At 41.6% G+C, this 18,452-nt stretch overlaps 1 protein-coding gene across 13 annotated transcripts in view; it reads left to right on the top strand.

Annotated features, from left to right (window-relative positions):
* Positions 1-7,575: 7,575 nt before the first annotated feature.
* The window catches only part of map7d1b (MAP7 domain containing 1b), a 46,824-nt gene continuing 35,947 nt past the window's right edge, over positions 7,576-18,452 (top strand). For 12 of the 13 annotated variants that reach the window (XM_031788826.1, XM_020500158.2, XM_020500153.2 and 9 more), the window contains exon 1: positions 7,576-7,990. In XM_031788826.1, the coding sequence (XP_031644686.1) occupies positions 7,924-7,990 (67 nt within the window). In that variant the 5' untranslated portion in view covers positions 7,576-7,923. The remainder of the gene's footprint in view (positions 7,991-18,452) is intronic. The other variant, XM_020500156.2, reaches the window with a different exon arrangement.

Here is an 18,452-nt window from a genome sequence, read left to right as displayed (position 1 = left end):
AAGGGATATTCAATGTCTGCTTTTTTAAACCCATCTACCAATAGGTGCCCTTTTTGTGATGCGTTGGAAAATCTCCCTGGTCTTTGTGGATGAATCTGTGTTTGAAATTCACTGCTTGACTGCGGGACCTTGCAGATAATTGTATGTGTGGAGAACAGAAATGAGGTAGTCATTCAAAAATCATGTTAAAAACTATTATTGCACAGAGTGAGTCCATGCAACTTATGTGACTTGTTAAGTACATTTTTACTCTGGGACATATTTAGGCTTGCCATAACAAAACGGTTGAATACTTATTGACTCAAGGCATTTCAGCTTTTCATTTTCGTAAAAACATAATTCCACTTTGGCATTATGGTGTATTGTGTGTAGGCCAGTGACGAAACATCTCAATTGAATCCCTTTAAAAAAATATATATTTTAATTAATTGATTTTGAATTCAGGCTGTAACAGAACAACATTTTGAAAAAAATCAAGCGGCATCAATACTTTCTGAAGGCATTGTATCGTTAAGAAGAAACATGTGTAAGCATGTTTTGTGCCCAGTAATGTAGAGATGATGGACAGTAATGGTAGTCCCTGACAACTGCTAGTGGTATCATTGTCAGCGGTACACCCCAATAACAGCTGAGCACATGAGACAACGTAGTCAAAGCAACTGTTGGGGACGTGCTGTGGGGTGGGACACTTGGGAGTGGGTCTGTATGAGGGATGGGACACTGAGGAGGGGTTCTGTATGTGAACAATGTGCCTGAGCATGAGACAGGGATAACTTTTAAACCAAAAGACAAATGGCCGTGTCAGTCAGTCACTCCCTTATCCCCTCTCTCACTTCATTGAAATGTTAGTACACAGTGGCACGACAACCCATACCCATCTTATCCCTTGTCTCCTGTATATCAGTTAGTAGTCCCCATTAGTGGTTGGTTTACATGATAAATTAGCATGTGCCAGTCCCTTTGACAAGTAGGCTCATGTTCTCAGTATTATGTCTGGAACCTCTGTGTGGTTATGCCTATGGTGCATATTTCAGGGCATTTACATCATCAGTGGCCCAGATCAGGTTCTGCCTGCCAAAGCAGTTTCGACCATCATAATGAGTTACATCTCAGCCTGTTTTGTCTGCCAGATTGAGTTACACTTAGGACACTTGACCACTGAACAAATATGTCAAACTCTATATTATACACAGTCCCCACTGGGCACACACTGGTTGAATCAACATTGTTTTCACATCATTTCAATGAAATTAAGTTGAACCAACGCAGAATAGACGCTGAATTGACGTCTGTGTCCAGTGGGTCACACTGCAACACAACTTTAAAATTGTGGTTACATATACAGTACCAGTCAAAGTTTGGACACACCTACTCATTCCAGGGTTTTTCTTTATTTGGACTATTTTCTACATTGTAGAATAATAGCGAAGACATCAAAACTATGAAATAACACATGGAATCACGTAGTACCCAAAAAGTGTTAAGCAAATCAAAATATATTTTAGATTCTGGAAAAGTTTGCCTTGATGACAGCTTTTTACACTCTCTGCATTCTCTCAACCAGCTTCACCTGGAATGCTTTTTCAACAGTCTTGAAGGAGTTCCCCCATATGCTGAGCACTTGTTGGCTGCTTTTCCTTTACTCTGTGGTCCAACTCATCCCGAACCATCTCAATTGGGTTGAGGCCGGGAGATCGCGGAGGCCAGGTCATCTGATGCAGCACTCCATCACTCTCCTTCTCTGTGAAATAGCCCTTACACAACCTGGAGGTGTGTTTGGTCATGGTTCTGTTGAAAAACAAATGGTAGTCCCACTAAGCACAAACCAGATGGGGATGGAGTATCGCTGCAGAATGCTGTGGTAGCCATGCTGGCTAAATGTGCCCTGAATTCTAAATAAATCACTGATAGTGTCACCAGCAAAGCACCCCCACACCATCACACCTCCTCCTCCGTGCTTCACAGTGAGAAGCAAACATGTGGACATCATCCGTTCACCTTCTCTGCATCTCACAAAGACACTGCGGTTGGAACCAAAAATCGCAAATTTGGACTTATCAGAACAAAGGACAGATTTTCACTCATCTAATGTCCATTGCTTGTGTTTCTTGGCCCAAGCAAGCGTCTTCATCTTATTGGTGTCCTTAAATAGTGGCTTCTTTGCAGCAATTCGACCATGAAGGCCTGATTCATGCAGTCTCCTCTGAAGAGTTCAAATCAAATCAAACTTTATTTGTCACATGCGCCGAATACAAGATGTGTAGACCTTACCGTGAAATGCTTACTTACAAGCCCCTAACCAACAGTGGAGTTCAAGAAAGAGTTAAGAAAATATTTACCAAATAAACTAAAGTAAAAAACAATTAAATGTAACACAATAAAATAACAATAACGAGGCTATATACAGGGTCCTCATGATAGCGCCTGATGGTTTTGGCGACTGCACTTGAAGAAACTTTAAAAGTTCTTGAAATTTTCTGCATTGACTGACCTTCATGTCTTAAAGTAATGATGGACTGTCATTTGTCTTTGCTTATTTGAGCTGTTTTTGCCATAATATAGACTTTGTCTTTCACCAAACAGGGCTATCTTCTGTACACCATCCCTACGTTGTCACAACAAAACTGATTGGCTCAAATGCATTAAGAAGGAAAGAAATTCCACAAAAGTACTTTTAACAAGGCACAGCTGTTAATTTAAATACATTCCAGGTTACTACCTCATGAAGCTGGTTGAGTGTATGCCAAGAGTGTGCAAAGCTGTCATCAAGGCAACGTTTGGCTACTTTGAATAATCTCAAATATAAAACATATTTTGATTTGTTTAACACTTTTTTTGTTACTACATGATTCCATATGTGTTATTTCATAGTTTTGATGTCTTCACTATTATTCTATAAACCCTTGAATAAGTGGGTGTATCCAAACTTTTGACTGGTGCTGTATATACATATTGATGAAAGCAAGCACTTTAATATGGCTTCCAGCGGACCATCTGCTAGTGAGTTATCAGTTGACGATTTTTCCTGGCCAATCTGCATTCTCCTCTACTGATACCACGGCAACTGCAGACTTGGTTGACTCCCACGCTTTAACAGCTGCATATATATTCAGACACTGACTTCAATATTCTGTCTGCAGAAGCACTCCTTGTAAATCCAAACAACAATTTATAAGGCTTTCACTCCCAAACAAAGCTTCTGTCTGAGCTCCCTTTAGTTTTGAGAAATGAATGTGTTTTTTTTACTCCTCTGGTCTTCCACTAGTCTGGGAAACTGCTAGGAAGACTGTTAAAATAAAAATCTTTCAGAGTAGGCTTTAGACCAGAGGTGTCAAACATGCTGCCCGCAGGCCAGATCCGGCTCGCGAGGGGGTCCAATTTGGCCCGATTTGAGTTAAAATCATTGTATTTAAAAAATATTAAAATAATATAATTAGTTGGGGCGGAAACATACTCTATAGTTTTAAATGACTAAAACCAACTCGAAACTGTGTAGAAATCATAATGGACCTACATTCATACAGCAACAACTTTAGGTCAATTTTGATGGCGAGGAAATATAGCCAGACCTCATTGAAGGCCGAATGCGGCCCGGGGGGCTAAATTAGTTTGACACCCCTGCTTTAAGCCTTTAGGAAGCTTTGTGTTATGGAGCTAGCTCCCTGTGACAGAATTTCCTGACATTTAAACTATTGGCTCAACTAACGGCTCTTGTCTGAGGCCACGGGTGTTGAAATTGTAGTTCCACAGGGGGCAGAGACACTGAAACACATACCTCTGTGGTTTTATGGGAGCTGTCTGAGGTTTATTACAGTTTGTACTCACATTTGAGCAAGTTTAAGCGTGTTCATTCAAAAGAGCCCTCCCTTGATATAGCCTTTTGTTGTGAGAGAAGGTATGTTTGTGCAACGTTTTTTATTTGTGTGTATTGTGAGATCAAAATGTTTATTTTCCCCTTTCCCCATGTACTGTATAGTGATTAGCTGTGTAGTGAGAAACCTGCCTGACCCTTAAAATATTTATGATTTAACACTGATATCTGTAATCTCTTTATTGTCACACTTCTTAGCCAATCTAAATAATCATTGGTGCACCGACAGGCATGCTACATATTCAGCATAAGCCATTTATCACTCTTTCTTGAATAAAACATTTTATTTATCAAATAAAAGAGCAATAACTCCATTAATTATATTTAGCTTTGAAGTTACTGATAATCATCTGGAAAATAAAGGAATGAGAGATCCAATTGAATTTTGGGATTCATAATTTGGAGTATCCACAGAACGCTGCTAAAGTGTTGTTGTGGCTGAGGGTATCTTACATCAAATTTATGGTAGAGCTAATCGTGTCAACCTAAGCTTATTTCTCTGATTTGGCAGTACATCAGGGGATTAGGGGCAGAATATGGTGCTATAACAAGCATTTCGCTACACTCGCATTAACATCTGCTAACCATGTGTATGTGACCAATAAAATTTGATTTGATTTGATTTATTTCATAAAGATTGCATAAGACGTTTAAAAACTGCCAGAGATATTTACACGAGTGTGGAGACAATCTCAGATTGCGTCAAGGGACCGTGTGACAAAAGATAGTTAAGAAATAGAAAAATATTAGAACCTCTATTTTGTTGCCTCTTGGTGGGATTGTGAGAGCCTTTGATCGGTTGAATTAGGAAGCTGTGCTTTTAATTATGAATATGTAATAGCCTACAGACAATACCACAGAAATGAAAATGCTCCGTGAAAAATAACCTCAAGCAATAACTGTGGATGTATGGATTGATGGATGAGATGAATGATGGATAGGTAGATGATTGGAGGGATAGAAGAGTGGATGGATAGAATAGATGGCAGACAGACTGACTGTGACCTAAAATCGTCATCAGCTCAACAAAACCTCTTTACTGATCCTGCTTCCTTCTGTATAGCTGTAAAACATAACTTGAATGATTTGTGGAAGAATAGGCTTAGTAATGGCTGTTTGTATCAGCAGGGGACACAAGTCCCCGGGAATCATGACTTATCCATTCTATTTTCATACTGAAAACAGCACAAACATGAGTTGGAGCCTGGTTGATTGCACTGCATTGTTGAATATTCAGTATTCTCAAACCAGGAACTTTCAGGGAGCAAGAAATACGAGTAGAGTGAAGGATATTAAACAGCTTTTTGATGAACCTGAATAACTGTTACATAATGTTTGGGTTTAACTGGCTATACATACAGTATGTATGAGTGCCTTTTAGTGTATGGGAATGTTTTTATGAGCTTTGCAGATAACATTTCATTGTGTGTGCATCATAGAGAGAGACCATTTTCCAATCGAGCCCTATCTCATCTTGGATGGGTGTGGGTGATTGAATGTCCTCTACCATTACCCCACCCCCTACTTCCTGTCCTTGCTTCTCAAAATCTCATTACTTAACAGGAGATCCTCCAGACTCCACAGCACTGTAGATTACTACTACCCAGAGTCATTTCTCCTTAACAGGCACTGTAGTGCAATTCAAACTAATAAAAAACAATTGCATTAGGGATGCTGTTGCTGCTAGTCTTGGGTTTAAGAGAGGCTGTTGACGTGTTCGAGAGGCAGTACAGTGCACTATAGTACACCGACAAGCAACAGTCCCCTCACGGACATCATAACTCATCTGGTTGGTGTATTTTGATCCATGTCATAGGCTCCCATGCCCGCCAGTGCTGACACAAGGAGAGAGGACACACGGTGTTCTCAATCCTGTTGAATAATATTTATATTTATATCTCCCGCAGGATTTGTCAGTATTCTCTGGTCTTGTCATTCTGCAGTCTTGGAAGAGTATGATTTTGAACTGTCTTGATTCAACAGAGTGCAGTGGTTTAAAAGAGAGGAGTGTCAGAAGAACTTGAAAAAGAAAGAGATTCTAGCGTTCAAACTGGAGATGAGCCTTCAGATGCGATTCTCAAGCTTGTAAAAACTTTCTGGAATATTTGAATGGCTGTTTCTACTGTCCTAAGTGGCTCATACATTTTTTTTGTGTCTCAACACCTAGAAATGCATTTTGCCTTTCGTTTTCAAAGCATCCTGACATCATGTTACTTGAATGTCCTGATTCTCTGATCTCCAATAGACCCAGTATACCAGGCTCCCGAGTGGTGCAGCGGTCTAAGGCACTGCATCTCAGTGCAAGAGGTGTCACTACAGTTCCTGGTTCAAATCCAGGCTGTATCACATCTGGCCATGATTGAGAGTCCTATAGGGCTGCGCACAATTGGCCCAGTGTCGTCTGGGTTTGGCCGGGGTAGGCTGTCATAGTAAATAAGAATTTGTTCATAACTTACTTGCCTAGTTAAATAAAAATGTATTTAAAAAAATACCAGGCAGAGTATACCAGAATGTACTGCATGATGTTGATGCAAAATACTGAATCTTTTAGTGAAGCGAAGGTAAATCATTCTATTTGGTTTTGAAATGTACTTCCCATGCGGTTTATAGCATTAATTTGTACTGGTCTATTATTTACATTAGCCTAAGAATATTCAAATATGTCATATAGGCATTTGCTATCCTATCTGTGTTTGGTTTCTTCAACTTTCTCAGAGAGTTACTATACTGTATGAGGCAGATTATCTTGACACGTATTATTTATCTGATTTTAAATCAAAAGTGTCCTAAGGGCAAGGGGTGGAGGTGAGAATCAGGTTAAATCCATTTTTTAAACGGCTCTTTAATTTTTTTAATGAATTATCCACACACAGACTGACCCAACCACATGGGGACATTGTTTTTTAAAACAATATCCTGAAAATATAATTTCACTAAATTGTAGGTATAAAACTATTCACAAAAGTTAGTGAACCTAATAGAATATACACTTGCATTGGCTTTGTGTAACAGGCCTGGTCCAGCAGGCTTAATGCTCTAATTGGAATAGACACCAGACTCCATCCTCTGCAAGATAAATGTGTCCCCTACAGTGAAAGGAAGGTTGTATTAATTATTAATGACCTAATCAACACCACTATTCTCTCACTGTGTCACACTACAGACTGATTTAATTAAAACATTCATTCCCATGTAGCCTATGTTGCAAGCTGTTTCCATTCACTCTTTGCCTCTTAGTTAGGGAATAAAGAGCAATACAAAAAAGACAGACAAAAAGCAATGACACATTTTATATGAGTTCAAGTGACCGTGTTACCCCCTTTGATTAATTACCTGTTTATAAAGTTGTAATAGCCTAAGTGCTATTATGGTCATAGCACAGATTTCTGTGGGCTCCTTGGATAGATAGTCCACCTTGCTTGGAGTGTCCAGGATAGATTATTGATGGATATAACCATTTCTAACATGGGGATCAACCTTTCGCAAAACTCGATATATTCTCCTATTTTCCCCGTAAAAAAAACACATTATAGTACACAAATGCAAATGTTGAACAAGTGATCTAGACGTGTTTAACATTTCTAGATGTGATAGCATGTTATCCATAAAATATTTTATATGAGTAGGCGCACCGCGTTTTGGTTACCCCCGGTAGCACAGATGGTAGAGTCTATCAGAGAGGCAGGCAGCGGCTGTAGCTCATAAATATTCGCCAAGCAGTTCTATTGCTACGGGCAAGTCCCTGTGCCCAGCCAGGACTTCTCGATTTCGTAGTTGATCTATTAGAATTTGCAATAGAATAGCATCTGACAGGTTCTCTACCTCAAGAGGAAATAACAGAGACTTTTATCGACTACTTGTCATTGTAATTTTTCACACCCGTTTTTCACTGGATTTCTGTCCAGTTATTCTATTCTATTTTTCTCCCTACCGTTCCATTTTGGATTTACGAAGGGCGTATTGGTGGTCAGACTGTACCGGGAGTTTGTTATCCTGTCCTTCGATATATTTGAGGAATGACTGCAACTGGTAAAGGACTGCGAATTGCTTAAATGGAAAAAATGGAATACAACGATCTTGAGAACGATTTTGATGAGAAACTGACATTAACAGAGAAATGTAAGTTAATTTATTATAGCCTACATAAGACAAGAAATAAGCAACAGTTAGAGGATTAATCTGGTTCTTGTTGCTAAATTATCAAATGCACATTCAACATTTTAACAGTGGGGGATCGAAGGCTTGGAGTGAATGTGTCGGTATTCATCGACGTGTTAATGAAATAAGGGTGGCTGTGCAGTGTGCGCTTGCAAAAGCGTTCTGTTTTATGTTCTATTTGAAAATCCATTCACAAAAACATGACTGCAAAAAACGTCATTGATAGCCTACTGTTCCTAACGGAATCACCAGACTGGCGCATCACATTCTTTACCCCAAAGAGCATATGAGGGTTTTTGCTGCCTTTTGGCAAACTGCTATTCCAATTAAATGACCAGAAAGATGCATGTTCATAATATTTGAAAAGGCTCTGACAGTTTTCCTTGACCAGAGAGCTGGAAAATACTGCAGCCTGTCCTATTTTCTCCATTACCAACCAATCCTGCACAGGAAGGGTTAAATGGCCCACAGCACCAGGCACAACTAACATGGCAGTAATCAAATTTATCCTGACATTGGAAATCTGCTGGCGTTGACTCTACAGTGTCCAGCTGCTGTCAGTGTCAAACCCTATACCTTAAAATAGATGACCATTGCATTGCGAACCAGCATGGTAACAACCACAATAATGTTCCATCAGCAAACCTGGCACATGCTGTGGTCTAGTCTGGTCTGACTACAACATCTAGTTATAAACCAGCTTATAGCAGTGACTGCTGTTATCTGGGTCATCATACTGCTTTGTAATAATAACACTTGTGTATGAATCTGATTTGATGGTGTAAACAATAGGCTATCATATTGGGATGTACAGTAATCCACTGCGGTATTCCTCTACTCTACCCCTCCTCCAGCCATGTTGACATGGTTTGGTCACTGGAGGCTGAGGCTGGTAACCCTCCCCCTCCTTTTGGTGAACAAGGCACTTGATGGAGGGAGAAGAGAACCACTGCAGCTCTTTATCATTCCAGAAGCACACAATCTGGCTGTCATAGCCCTCGCCTTGTGTGCATGTGTGATGTGTGTCTAAGTGTCCATGTTTTTCTCTCTATCTAATGCAGAGTAGAGGCGGGGGGGGGTACACCGTGCACCTGGCAACCTTGGTTAGCGCGCACTGCGCCCGGCCCGCAACAGTGAATCAGAAAACCGTGGCGTGAATCAGAAAACCAGTCAGTAATGGTGACCACCATTTTCCTGAACCAGCGCATTACTGTGAGGTGGTTCTGGAGCTTTTTTCAACGATACTGAAGTGGGCTCGGGACCGTCAGCTAATACACAGTGTTGATTGGTCGGTATGACGTTATCAGGAATGTCCGTGTCGGACAAGCAGAGATGTTAAATAAACAGACACATTCCTTCTCTCTGACTCTTCTGAAGACAGACTCTGCCTTGTAAAGGTTTGTTTTGCTCCTACAGACTCACATGCCTGGCCTGGTCTGACATGGTTCTATGAGAAGAGATTTTAATCCCAGATCTTTGTGTTGTAATGTGATGCATTCAGACAGAGGTGAGGCTGGTAGAACGGCTAGCAGAGCGCTGGCTGAGGCCTAATGCAGTTAGACTACCCCATTGACCCTCTGTCACCTCTCATGCCCCTTGAAACCAGTGACATGGTATGCATCCCACATTGTACCCTATGCACTACTTTTTGACGTGGGAGCATAGGGCACTGGTTAAAAGCAGTGCACTATTTGGGGAATAGGTTGGCATTTGGGATGTAACCATGATACCGTGTAGACTGGACAATTCAGGGATAGTGCTCCTCTGGCTTGAAGTGTGAAGCAGCTGGGGCTAGCGGGCCACCATGGTACAAAGACAGAGACAGAGATACAAGCCCCAGAGTCCTGTTGTAGAGCAACATTAGTGGCTTTGTAGTTGACGAGGCAGCCAAGCCCCTCTCCAAGATCTAACATGTTCAAAGGAGCTCTGTTTGCAGCTTACAAAAGGAAGTGAGGCACCCATTTATTTGTGTTTAATGCAGACAGAAAGGGTTTGAACTTGTATGATTCTTTATATTATCTTTGACATCCTGAGGGCTGGTAGTACACTGTAAATGTTTGTAAGTGTGTTTCATGCTATATAGGGACCTACTCAAATGTAAAAACATAAATCCTTGAAGTTTAACTTCAGAAGAACTAGAGTCTGGATTCAATCTGTAGTGCTGAAGATCAGCGTTGTAGCATGATTGAAATTTAAATGCAACGTTTCCGCGTTCGTGGAGACTGTATTCACAGTAAACGCTGCATATGTTGGCTCAATCGGAAAGCACCTTTAAATTCCCCCCGCGCTACAACGCTGATCTTCGGTAATACGGATTGAATCCAGCCCTAGGTTTAACTTCTTGGTTGCAAATCAGCTTTAAACTGGAGATTTTGCTAAAAGTCATCTTCTTCTGTGGAAGTAATCATTGGACGTGGACTGACGTGGACTCTCTTCCACTCCCCCAACGTTTTCCTAATGTAATGTTCCTGGCCCACATTCAAGATTACAGTAGGCTTGGAAGTGTAGTCTGCACCCCAAATGGCACCCTATCCCCCCTATATTGTGCACTACTTTTGATCAGAGCCCTATGTGCCCCGGTCAAAAGTAGTGCACTATAGGGAATAGAGTGCCATTTGGTACGCAGATGTAGATTTTGGCCCCAGCACGATCCCTTTCCACAGAAGTTTCCCCATTCTTTCTCATGAAAACAGTTGAAAAACAGGTTACTTCTTCGTCATCATGTGTGGTTAATTAAAATGCACTACTAATCCACACATAATGAGGTTCACATCCTGGATAACCTGCTGTGATTATTCCTTGGACTTCACAAGATTTACTGCTAAAAAGAGGGTCAGAAGTATAAGGGGGACTGAGTGAGAATAGAAAAGAGGAAAGCACCGTCTCACATTTCTCCTTAGTCAGACATGTTGAAGTTCTGACAGCTTTTCCTAATGTCTCGCCCCTATTGCCAGCTGGACTGTGTGTTCAGTTTGTACATGCAGGTGGAGAGAGAAGAGTAGGGGTTGGGATGGGTGTGGAAGGCCCTGGTTAGAATGTGAGGCATTCTTTTCCAGAGGCCCGTATCTGCAGCGTGCGAGCAGGGGGGGGTGAGGGGTTAGGAGGGTATCGAGGGGTGTTATTGGGGTTTGAGCTGGGCCATGGGCGTCAGAGGGAGGGAGTGAGAGATGGAGGGAGAGAGGGAGGGAGGGAGAGATGGAGGGAGGAAGGGAGTGAGAGATGGAGGGAGGAAGGGAGAGAGGGAGGTGTCTGCAGTGATTCTTAGGCAGACCAACCAGAGCGCTCCACGTCAGCGAGCAGGAGCAGCCTCACTCATGCAAGCACGCACGCAAGCACACACACACACACACACACACACACACACACACACACACACACACACACACACACACACAGCCTTTACCTTACAGATCCAGCTGGTATAAATTAGGGCCACTGACCACTCACACCGGAACTAGAGGAAGTGCTCCATCCTGTAGCGTATAGAGACGGACGGGGTCATTGCCTTAGGATACGTCCCAAATGTGCCCTGGTATAGACTCCCATAGGCCAAAGTAGTGCACTATGTAGGGAATATGGTAACTTTTGTGATGCATCTTAGTATAGTAGATTCTAGATCCAGAGACTGGCTCAGTTTCTATTCCCATTTCACTTCGTTGCGATAGTAAAACACTGAAGTCATTGATGACTAATCAAAGACATTTTTCAATCATAATTGCCTTATTGACGAATTTGTGACTGAAAATCTAACTCATGTCTGTAGTCCTCTCACATTTTCTAATCAGATTTATTTTACTGTGGAAAGAAATTCAAAAATGTCTCACTTGTTTCCACTGTCTACAGGAAGGGAGAAACAATATAAACTCAGCAAGAAAAGAAACGTCCTCTCACTGTCAACTGCGTTTATTTTCATCAAACTTAACATGTGTAAATATTTGTATGAACATAATAAGATTCAACAACTGAGACATAAAGTGAACAAGTTCCCCAGACATGTGACTAACAGAAATGGAATAATGTGTCCCTGAACAAAGGGTGGGGGGGGGGGGGGGGTCAAAATCAAAAGTAACAGTCAGTATCTGGTGTGGCCACCAGCTGTATTAAGTACTGCAGTGCATCTCCACCTCATGGACTACACCAGATTTGCCAGTTCTTGCTGTGAGATGTTACCCCATTCTTCCACAAAGGCACCTGAAAGTTCCCAGACATTTCTGAGGGGAATGGCCCTCGCCCTCACACTCCGATCCAACAGGTCCCAGACGTGCTCAATGGGATTGAGATCCGGGCTCTTCGCTGGCCATGGCAGAACACTGACATTCCTGTCTTGCAGGAAATCACACACAGAACGAGCAGTATGGCTGGTGGCATTGTCATGCTGGAGGGTCATGTCAGGATGAGCCTGCAGGAAGGGTACCACATGAGGGAGGAGGATGTCTTCCCTGTAACGCACAGCGTTGAGATTGCCTGCAATGATAACAAGCTCAGTCTGATGATGCTGTGACACACCGCCCCAGACCATGACGGACACTCCACCTCCAGCTCATTCCATCGACAATAAACGCAAAAGAGACCATCACCCCTGGTGAGACAAAACCGCGATCTGTCAGTGAAGAGCACTTTTAGCCAGTCCTGTCTAGTCCAGCGACGGTGGGTTTGTGCCCATAGGCGACGTTGTTGCCGGTGATGTCTGGTGAGGACCTGCCTTACAACAGGCCTACAAGCCCTCAGTCCAGCCTCTCTCAGCCTATTGCTGACAGTCTGAGCACTGATGGAGGGATTGTGCGTTCCTGGTGTAACTCGGGCAGTTGTTGTTGCCATCCTGTACCTGTCCCGCAGGTGTGATGTTCGGATGTACCGATCCTGTGCAGGTGTTGTTACACGTGGTCTGTCACTACGAGGATGATCAGCTGTCCGTCCTGTATTCCTGTAGTGCTGTCTTAGGCGTCTCACAGTATAGACAATACAATTTATTGCCCTGGCCACATCTGCAGTTCTCATGCCTCCTGCAGCATGCCTAAGGCACGTTCACACAGATGAGCAGGGACCCTGGGCATCTTTCTTTTGATGTTTTTCAGAGTCAGTTGAAAGGCCTCTTTAGTGTCGTACGTTTTCATAACTGTGACCTTAATTGCTTACCGTCTGTAAGCTGTTAGTGTCTTAATGACCGTTCCATGTTCATTAATTGTTTATGGTTCATTGAACAAGCATGGGAAACAGTGTTTAAACCCTTTACAATGAAGATCTGTGAAGATATTTGGATTTTTACAAATTATCTTTGAAAGACAGGGTCCTGAAAAAGTAACGTTCTTTATTTTGTTGAGTTTAAATGTCATTACCCTGATCACACTTTTTTGATTGGATATGTATCTAAGTTACAAAAGGCATACATTTGGTTGATTTTAACAGATAGGGGTGTGTGTGTTCAATTCAAATTTTAAACAGAAATCTGTAATAGATTTTGATTTAAAGTTCATTTATTTAGAGTTAATAACAGGGTGTGTGTAATCTGAGGTAGCAGCAGAAAGGGGGTCACAATTTGGATAATTATGATGGCAAGACAATGCTTAACAAGAAATGCATTTGATCTACTCCATGCTTTTCATGTTCATTTTCCTTTAAACTATGGTTCCTTGCTTATCTATGCAGATTACTCACTAATTAGTGCTGTTAAATACACAGTACAGTGTTTCATTTGCCCGGATTTAACTTTAGCTACTGTACAAGCATACTGCAGTTAGTTTCATAATTCCCAAATTTGTCCTTGTGTTTCTGGCCCTCTGTTTTACTTTTGATACAACAGTTTTCAATCAGACCTAGTGTTATTTAATCTTATCATTATCTAGAAAATATATATTTTCTGAAGTTGAACATGTGCTCTTTATTACAGAATGTAAAACTTTAGTGAAATAATTGAGTTTTTTGTTTAACCAAATTACACTACCCAAAAGGCACTCTATTGGTGGAATAACCAATCCTCTTCTACCTGGATTCTGTATTTTAGATGTAGATCCAGGAAGTAAGGCGATATAGAATCCAGGAAATAAGGCGGTATAGAACCTGTTGACACTATTAGTTACTGAAGTCCCTCATGTCTAACTTTTATACATCAACCAGAGGACTTTCTATCCTTCTGCTGCTTTTCTGTAGCTCACACAGTTTTACAGTACAGTTTAATTAGGTCATTTTAATGCAATTTATTCCATCTTATGTGTTAAGTACTTCCTTTCTTGCTGTGCACACTGGTAGGATGGTGTCTATTGACCTGGCATTAAACGTGAATAGCCTTTGTTACAACAAGCAGTCCGTTTTCTATCATGTTTAACACAGCTACTGATACATGCATAAATAAGAGTGAAATACAGAAATATGACACATATTTTTTCAGTTCTACGCAAGTCAATTGTCTTTTTTACCCCATTCCATATATGGTCGACACAGTCTTATTAGAGCTTTGTAGTGTTGCTCTGTGTAAGTGCTATCCAGCTGTGAAGCAGAGCACTTCTTCCTGTTGTCCCGTTCCTCTGTAGCCATGTTGCATTTCTCTGTGGTGGTTATTGTTGAAGTATTGTTGCCTCAGCCCCAGTGGAGTCACCAGTAGCTGCAGCCTCTATTATCTTTGAAGTAAGGCATGTGTGTGTTTTGGAAGTGTGCACATGAACTCCAGATTTATGCTATCCACCTGCAGACCATTATCTGTGTCTGAATTAAAGCACACACACACACACACACACACACACACACACACACACACACACACACACACACACACACACACACACACACACACCGCTCTTGGTCACAGGACTCAGGGCACTAATATTAGCGCACAGCTGAAGGGTTAGACTTGGGCCTAACAGACTGTGTCTACAGCTCTTTTCCCATCAGGACTAGACAGCACAGGGAGAGGATCGTTTGTCTTGATAGTTATCTTGACCTGTGACTGTGTAGTGTCAGGATCTTTCACAGTCCGTTAATACGTTAGTCACATGTGATATCTTAGACAGTACTGGCCCGATTGTTACGAAACTTAGTTGAATGATGCGTCTTGCCATAGATATACGCCATTCACACAATTACACTGATTGGCACAAGGTGGGAGCTATAGTAATTAACTGAAATGTGTTTGTCGCATGCGATATCTCAATTGGCCCAAGGGGGGGCTCTGCATCATTCGTGGGGGACGACATCTTTACTATTGTCTTGTTTATAATTCATGTCACTGACGCTTGAATGGACTTTTCTTCCCCCACATTTATTTAGATCCTTCCTAATATTGAAAGAAACCCCACTTACTATAGATAAAATGTTCTTCTCTCCTCAATCACAACAGAATAGCAGGCAGGCTTCACCACTGATACAGAGAGCTACTGAAACATCCTTCCGATCCGTTCCATAAGTTCGATCGATTCCCTCCTCAGTCTCTTAATGATGCCACGATGCTTCCCCCATTACAATGATTGAACTGTGACTGCTAGGTTAGAATCCTGTGTCTCTGTGGTTTTAATGCGTCCCAAATGGCACTCTATCCATTCCTTATATAGTGCACTACTTTTGACCAGAGCCCAAATGGGTCCTGGTCAAAGTAGTGCACTACATAGGGAATAGCGTGCCATTTGGGATGCACATCCTTTGTCTCTTTCCTTCCTGGTACTTATTTTCCCTGGCAGTCTCAGGAACAAGGTTACATCCTGTCTGTGTTCCAGGAAAACAGTAAAACACTCGCCGGACTTATGTGGCCTCCTTTGAAGAGATACAGTATCTGTTAGATCTGATCTTCTCTGCAGTGAATCATATGGGCTCTGCTGTGTTGTGTTGACTCTTGTCTCACCTTCCCCTCAGGTGTGTGCTGATCTTCATGTGCCTAACAGTCTTGTCAATGTTATCGTTTTAAACACACTTGCAAGTTCGCAAGCACACACATACACACACTCACACACAGTGGTAGAAAAAGTACTAAATGATCATACTTGAGTAAAAAGAAATATACCTTAATAGAAAATGACTCAAGTTAAAGTGAAAGTAACCCGGTAATATACTACTTGAGTAAAAGTATTAAAGTATTTGTTTTTAAATATACTTAAGTATCAAAAGTAAATATATTTGCTAAACTATACCTAAGTATCAAAAATAAAAGGAAAGTACAAATAATAAAAAATTCCTTACATTAAGCAAACCAGACAGATAGCCAGGGTCACTCTCTCCAACACTCTGACATCATTTACAAACAAAGCATTTGTGTTTAGTGAGTCCGCCAGATCAGAGGCAGTGGGGATGACCAGGGATGTTCTCTTGAGAAGTGTGTGAATTGGACCATTTCTGTTCTGCTAAGCGTTCAAAATGTAATGAGTACTTTTGTGTGTACATAAAAGTACAAATTTAAAAAAATATATAAATAGTAAAGTAGTGTACAGATACCCCAAAAAACGACTTAAGTAATACTTGAAAAGTACTTAAGTAATACTTTAAAGCACACCACTGGTTACACACACACACACACACACACACACACACACACACACACACACACACACACACACACACACACACACACACACACACACACACACAGGTAAATGGAGGTTGAGTTGAATTTCCCATTTGAATTGATTGAATGTCAATTCTCAACTAGGGGCCTCTCATCTTATTTAAATAATTAGTATTGAGTATCTGTCTGGTGTTTAATATTACATCTCAGTGGTCTGTTTTAATATTAAAAGGCTTACCTTGGCCGTTTTTATTTTGTTGAATATCACCTCTTTTTGGCATAAAAAATGGAACACTTTGATAAAGTGTTCTATTAGTCAAGACTGTGAAGTGGGCTGTGATAGGCTATGTGAAGTGGGCTGTGATAGGCTATGTGAAGTGGGCTGTGATAGGCTATGTGAAGTGGGCTGTGATAGGCTATGTGAAGTGGGCTGTGATAGGCTATGTGAAGTGGGCTGTGATAGGCTATGTGAAGTGGGCTGTGATAGGCTATGTGAAGTGGGCTGTGATAGGCTATGTGAAGTGGGCTGTGATAGGCTATGTGAAGTGGGCTGTGATAGGCTATGTGAAGTGGGCTGTGATAGGCTATGTGAAGTGGGCTGTGATAGGCTATGTGAAGTGGGCTGTGATAGGCTATGTGAAGTGGGCTGTGATAGGCTATGTGAAGTGGGCTGTGATAGGCTATGTGAAGTGGGCTGTGATAAGCCATGTCATATGTGCTTGCATAGCATATTTACAGTATACACATGTATCACAGCTTTTTACACCTGCGGTGAGTGAGTGCTCCCAGGCGGAGCTAGGAAGTGGTGGTATGAGAATGTGTGGGGGCTTTACTGTATGTATGTTGCTGATTCTGCAGGACTGAACCCCACCACTCCAGATGTTCCCTCCTTAAACTGTCTATAGCCCCCTCCCCTCTCCTGCTGCAGTTTGGTCTTTGTGTTGTGTGTGTGTATGTGTTTGAATGTGTGGGTTTGTGTCAGTAGGGAGAAGCCATGCTGAGGCAATTTTAATTTATAATAAGGCTAATGTTGTTCCTATGAAAACAAATAGGAGCTAGCTGGAGCAACTGCTCTGGAATGCGTCCCATGACCTGATAGCATGTCAGCAGGAACTGACTCAAGTCTTCCTCTGTTAATAGTGCTTTCATTTTGATGAAAATATACACTTCAGTATCTCTCTCTCTTTATCTTTCTCTGTCTCTCTCTGTCTTTCTGTCTCTCTCTTTCTGTCTCTCTAACACCAAACACACTTCAAATCCCATATTTCTCAATTTAAATCACATCTCTCTCCAGTATTATGTTCATGCAGCAACCCTTGTTTTCATTCCCATCATGCACTGTACTAATGACATCCCATCTATTGAGGATGTGTGACATAATGATGAGGTCATGGTCTGTCAGCCTCCATGGCTCCTCTACAGTCACCACACCCAGTCTATTTTCTCCCTGTCTGCCTCCCAAATGCCCCCTATTCCCTACATATTGCACTACTTTTGACCGGCCCTGGTCAAAAGTAGTGCACTATAAAGGGAATAGGGTGCAATTTGTGATGCAGCCTTCTGTAAAAGCTCCGTCCATCTTAACGCCTCACCTCTTTTCTCTATCTCTGTCTATTAATGTTTGCCAACACTTCCATAACTTCTATTCTAACCATACTTCATCTGGTGAATGCAGAGCAGGAACATGTTGAATCATTGATGATTCCATTTATGATTCATGCTTTTCTCTATATTGTCTATCTGTGTGAGTGTGTAACCTAGTTCATGCTGACTGAAAGCCTCAGCAGAGTTGGAGTCAAATTGCCCTTGTTCATTCCACAGGAGGACTGACGAGTCACGTTCCTCAGCCAGCTGTCATCTACAGTTTCCTCTTATAGTTGCCTTCGGATCCATTCCCTCTGGATAGAGATCCATGGCAGGCAGTCTATTCTAACCTTA

The sequence above is a fragment of the Oncorhynchus kisutch genome, linkage group LG14, assembly GCF_002021735.2.
Source record: "Oncorhynchus kisutch isolate 150728-3 linkage group LG14, Okis_V2, whole genome shotgun sequence".
Classification (NCBI taxonomy): Eukaryota; Metazoa; Chordata; class Actinopteri; order Salmoniformes; family Salmonidae; genus Oncorhynchus; species Oncorhynchus kisutch.
This window is presented reverse-complemented; position numbering and strand designations above follow the sequence as displayed.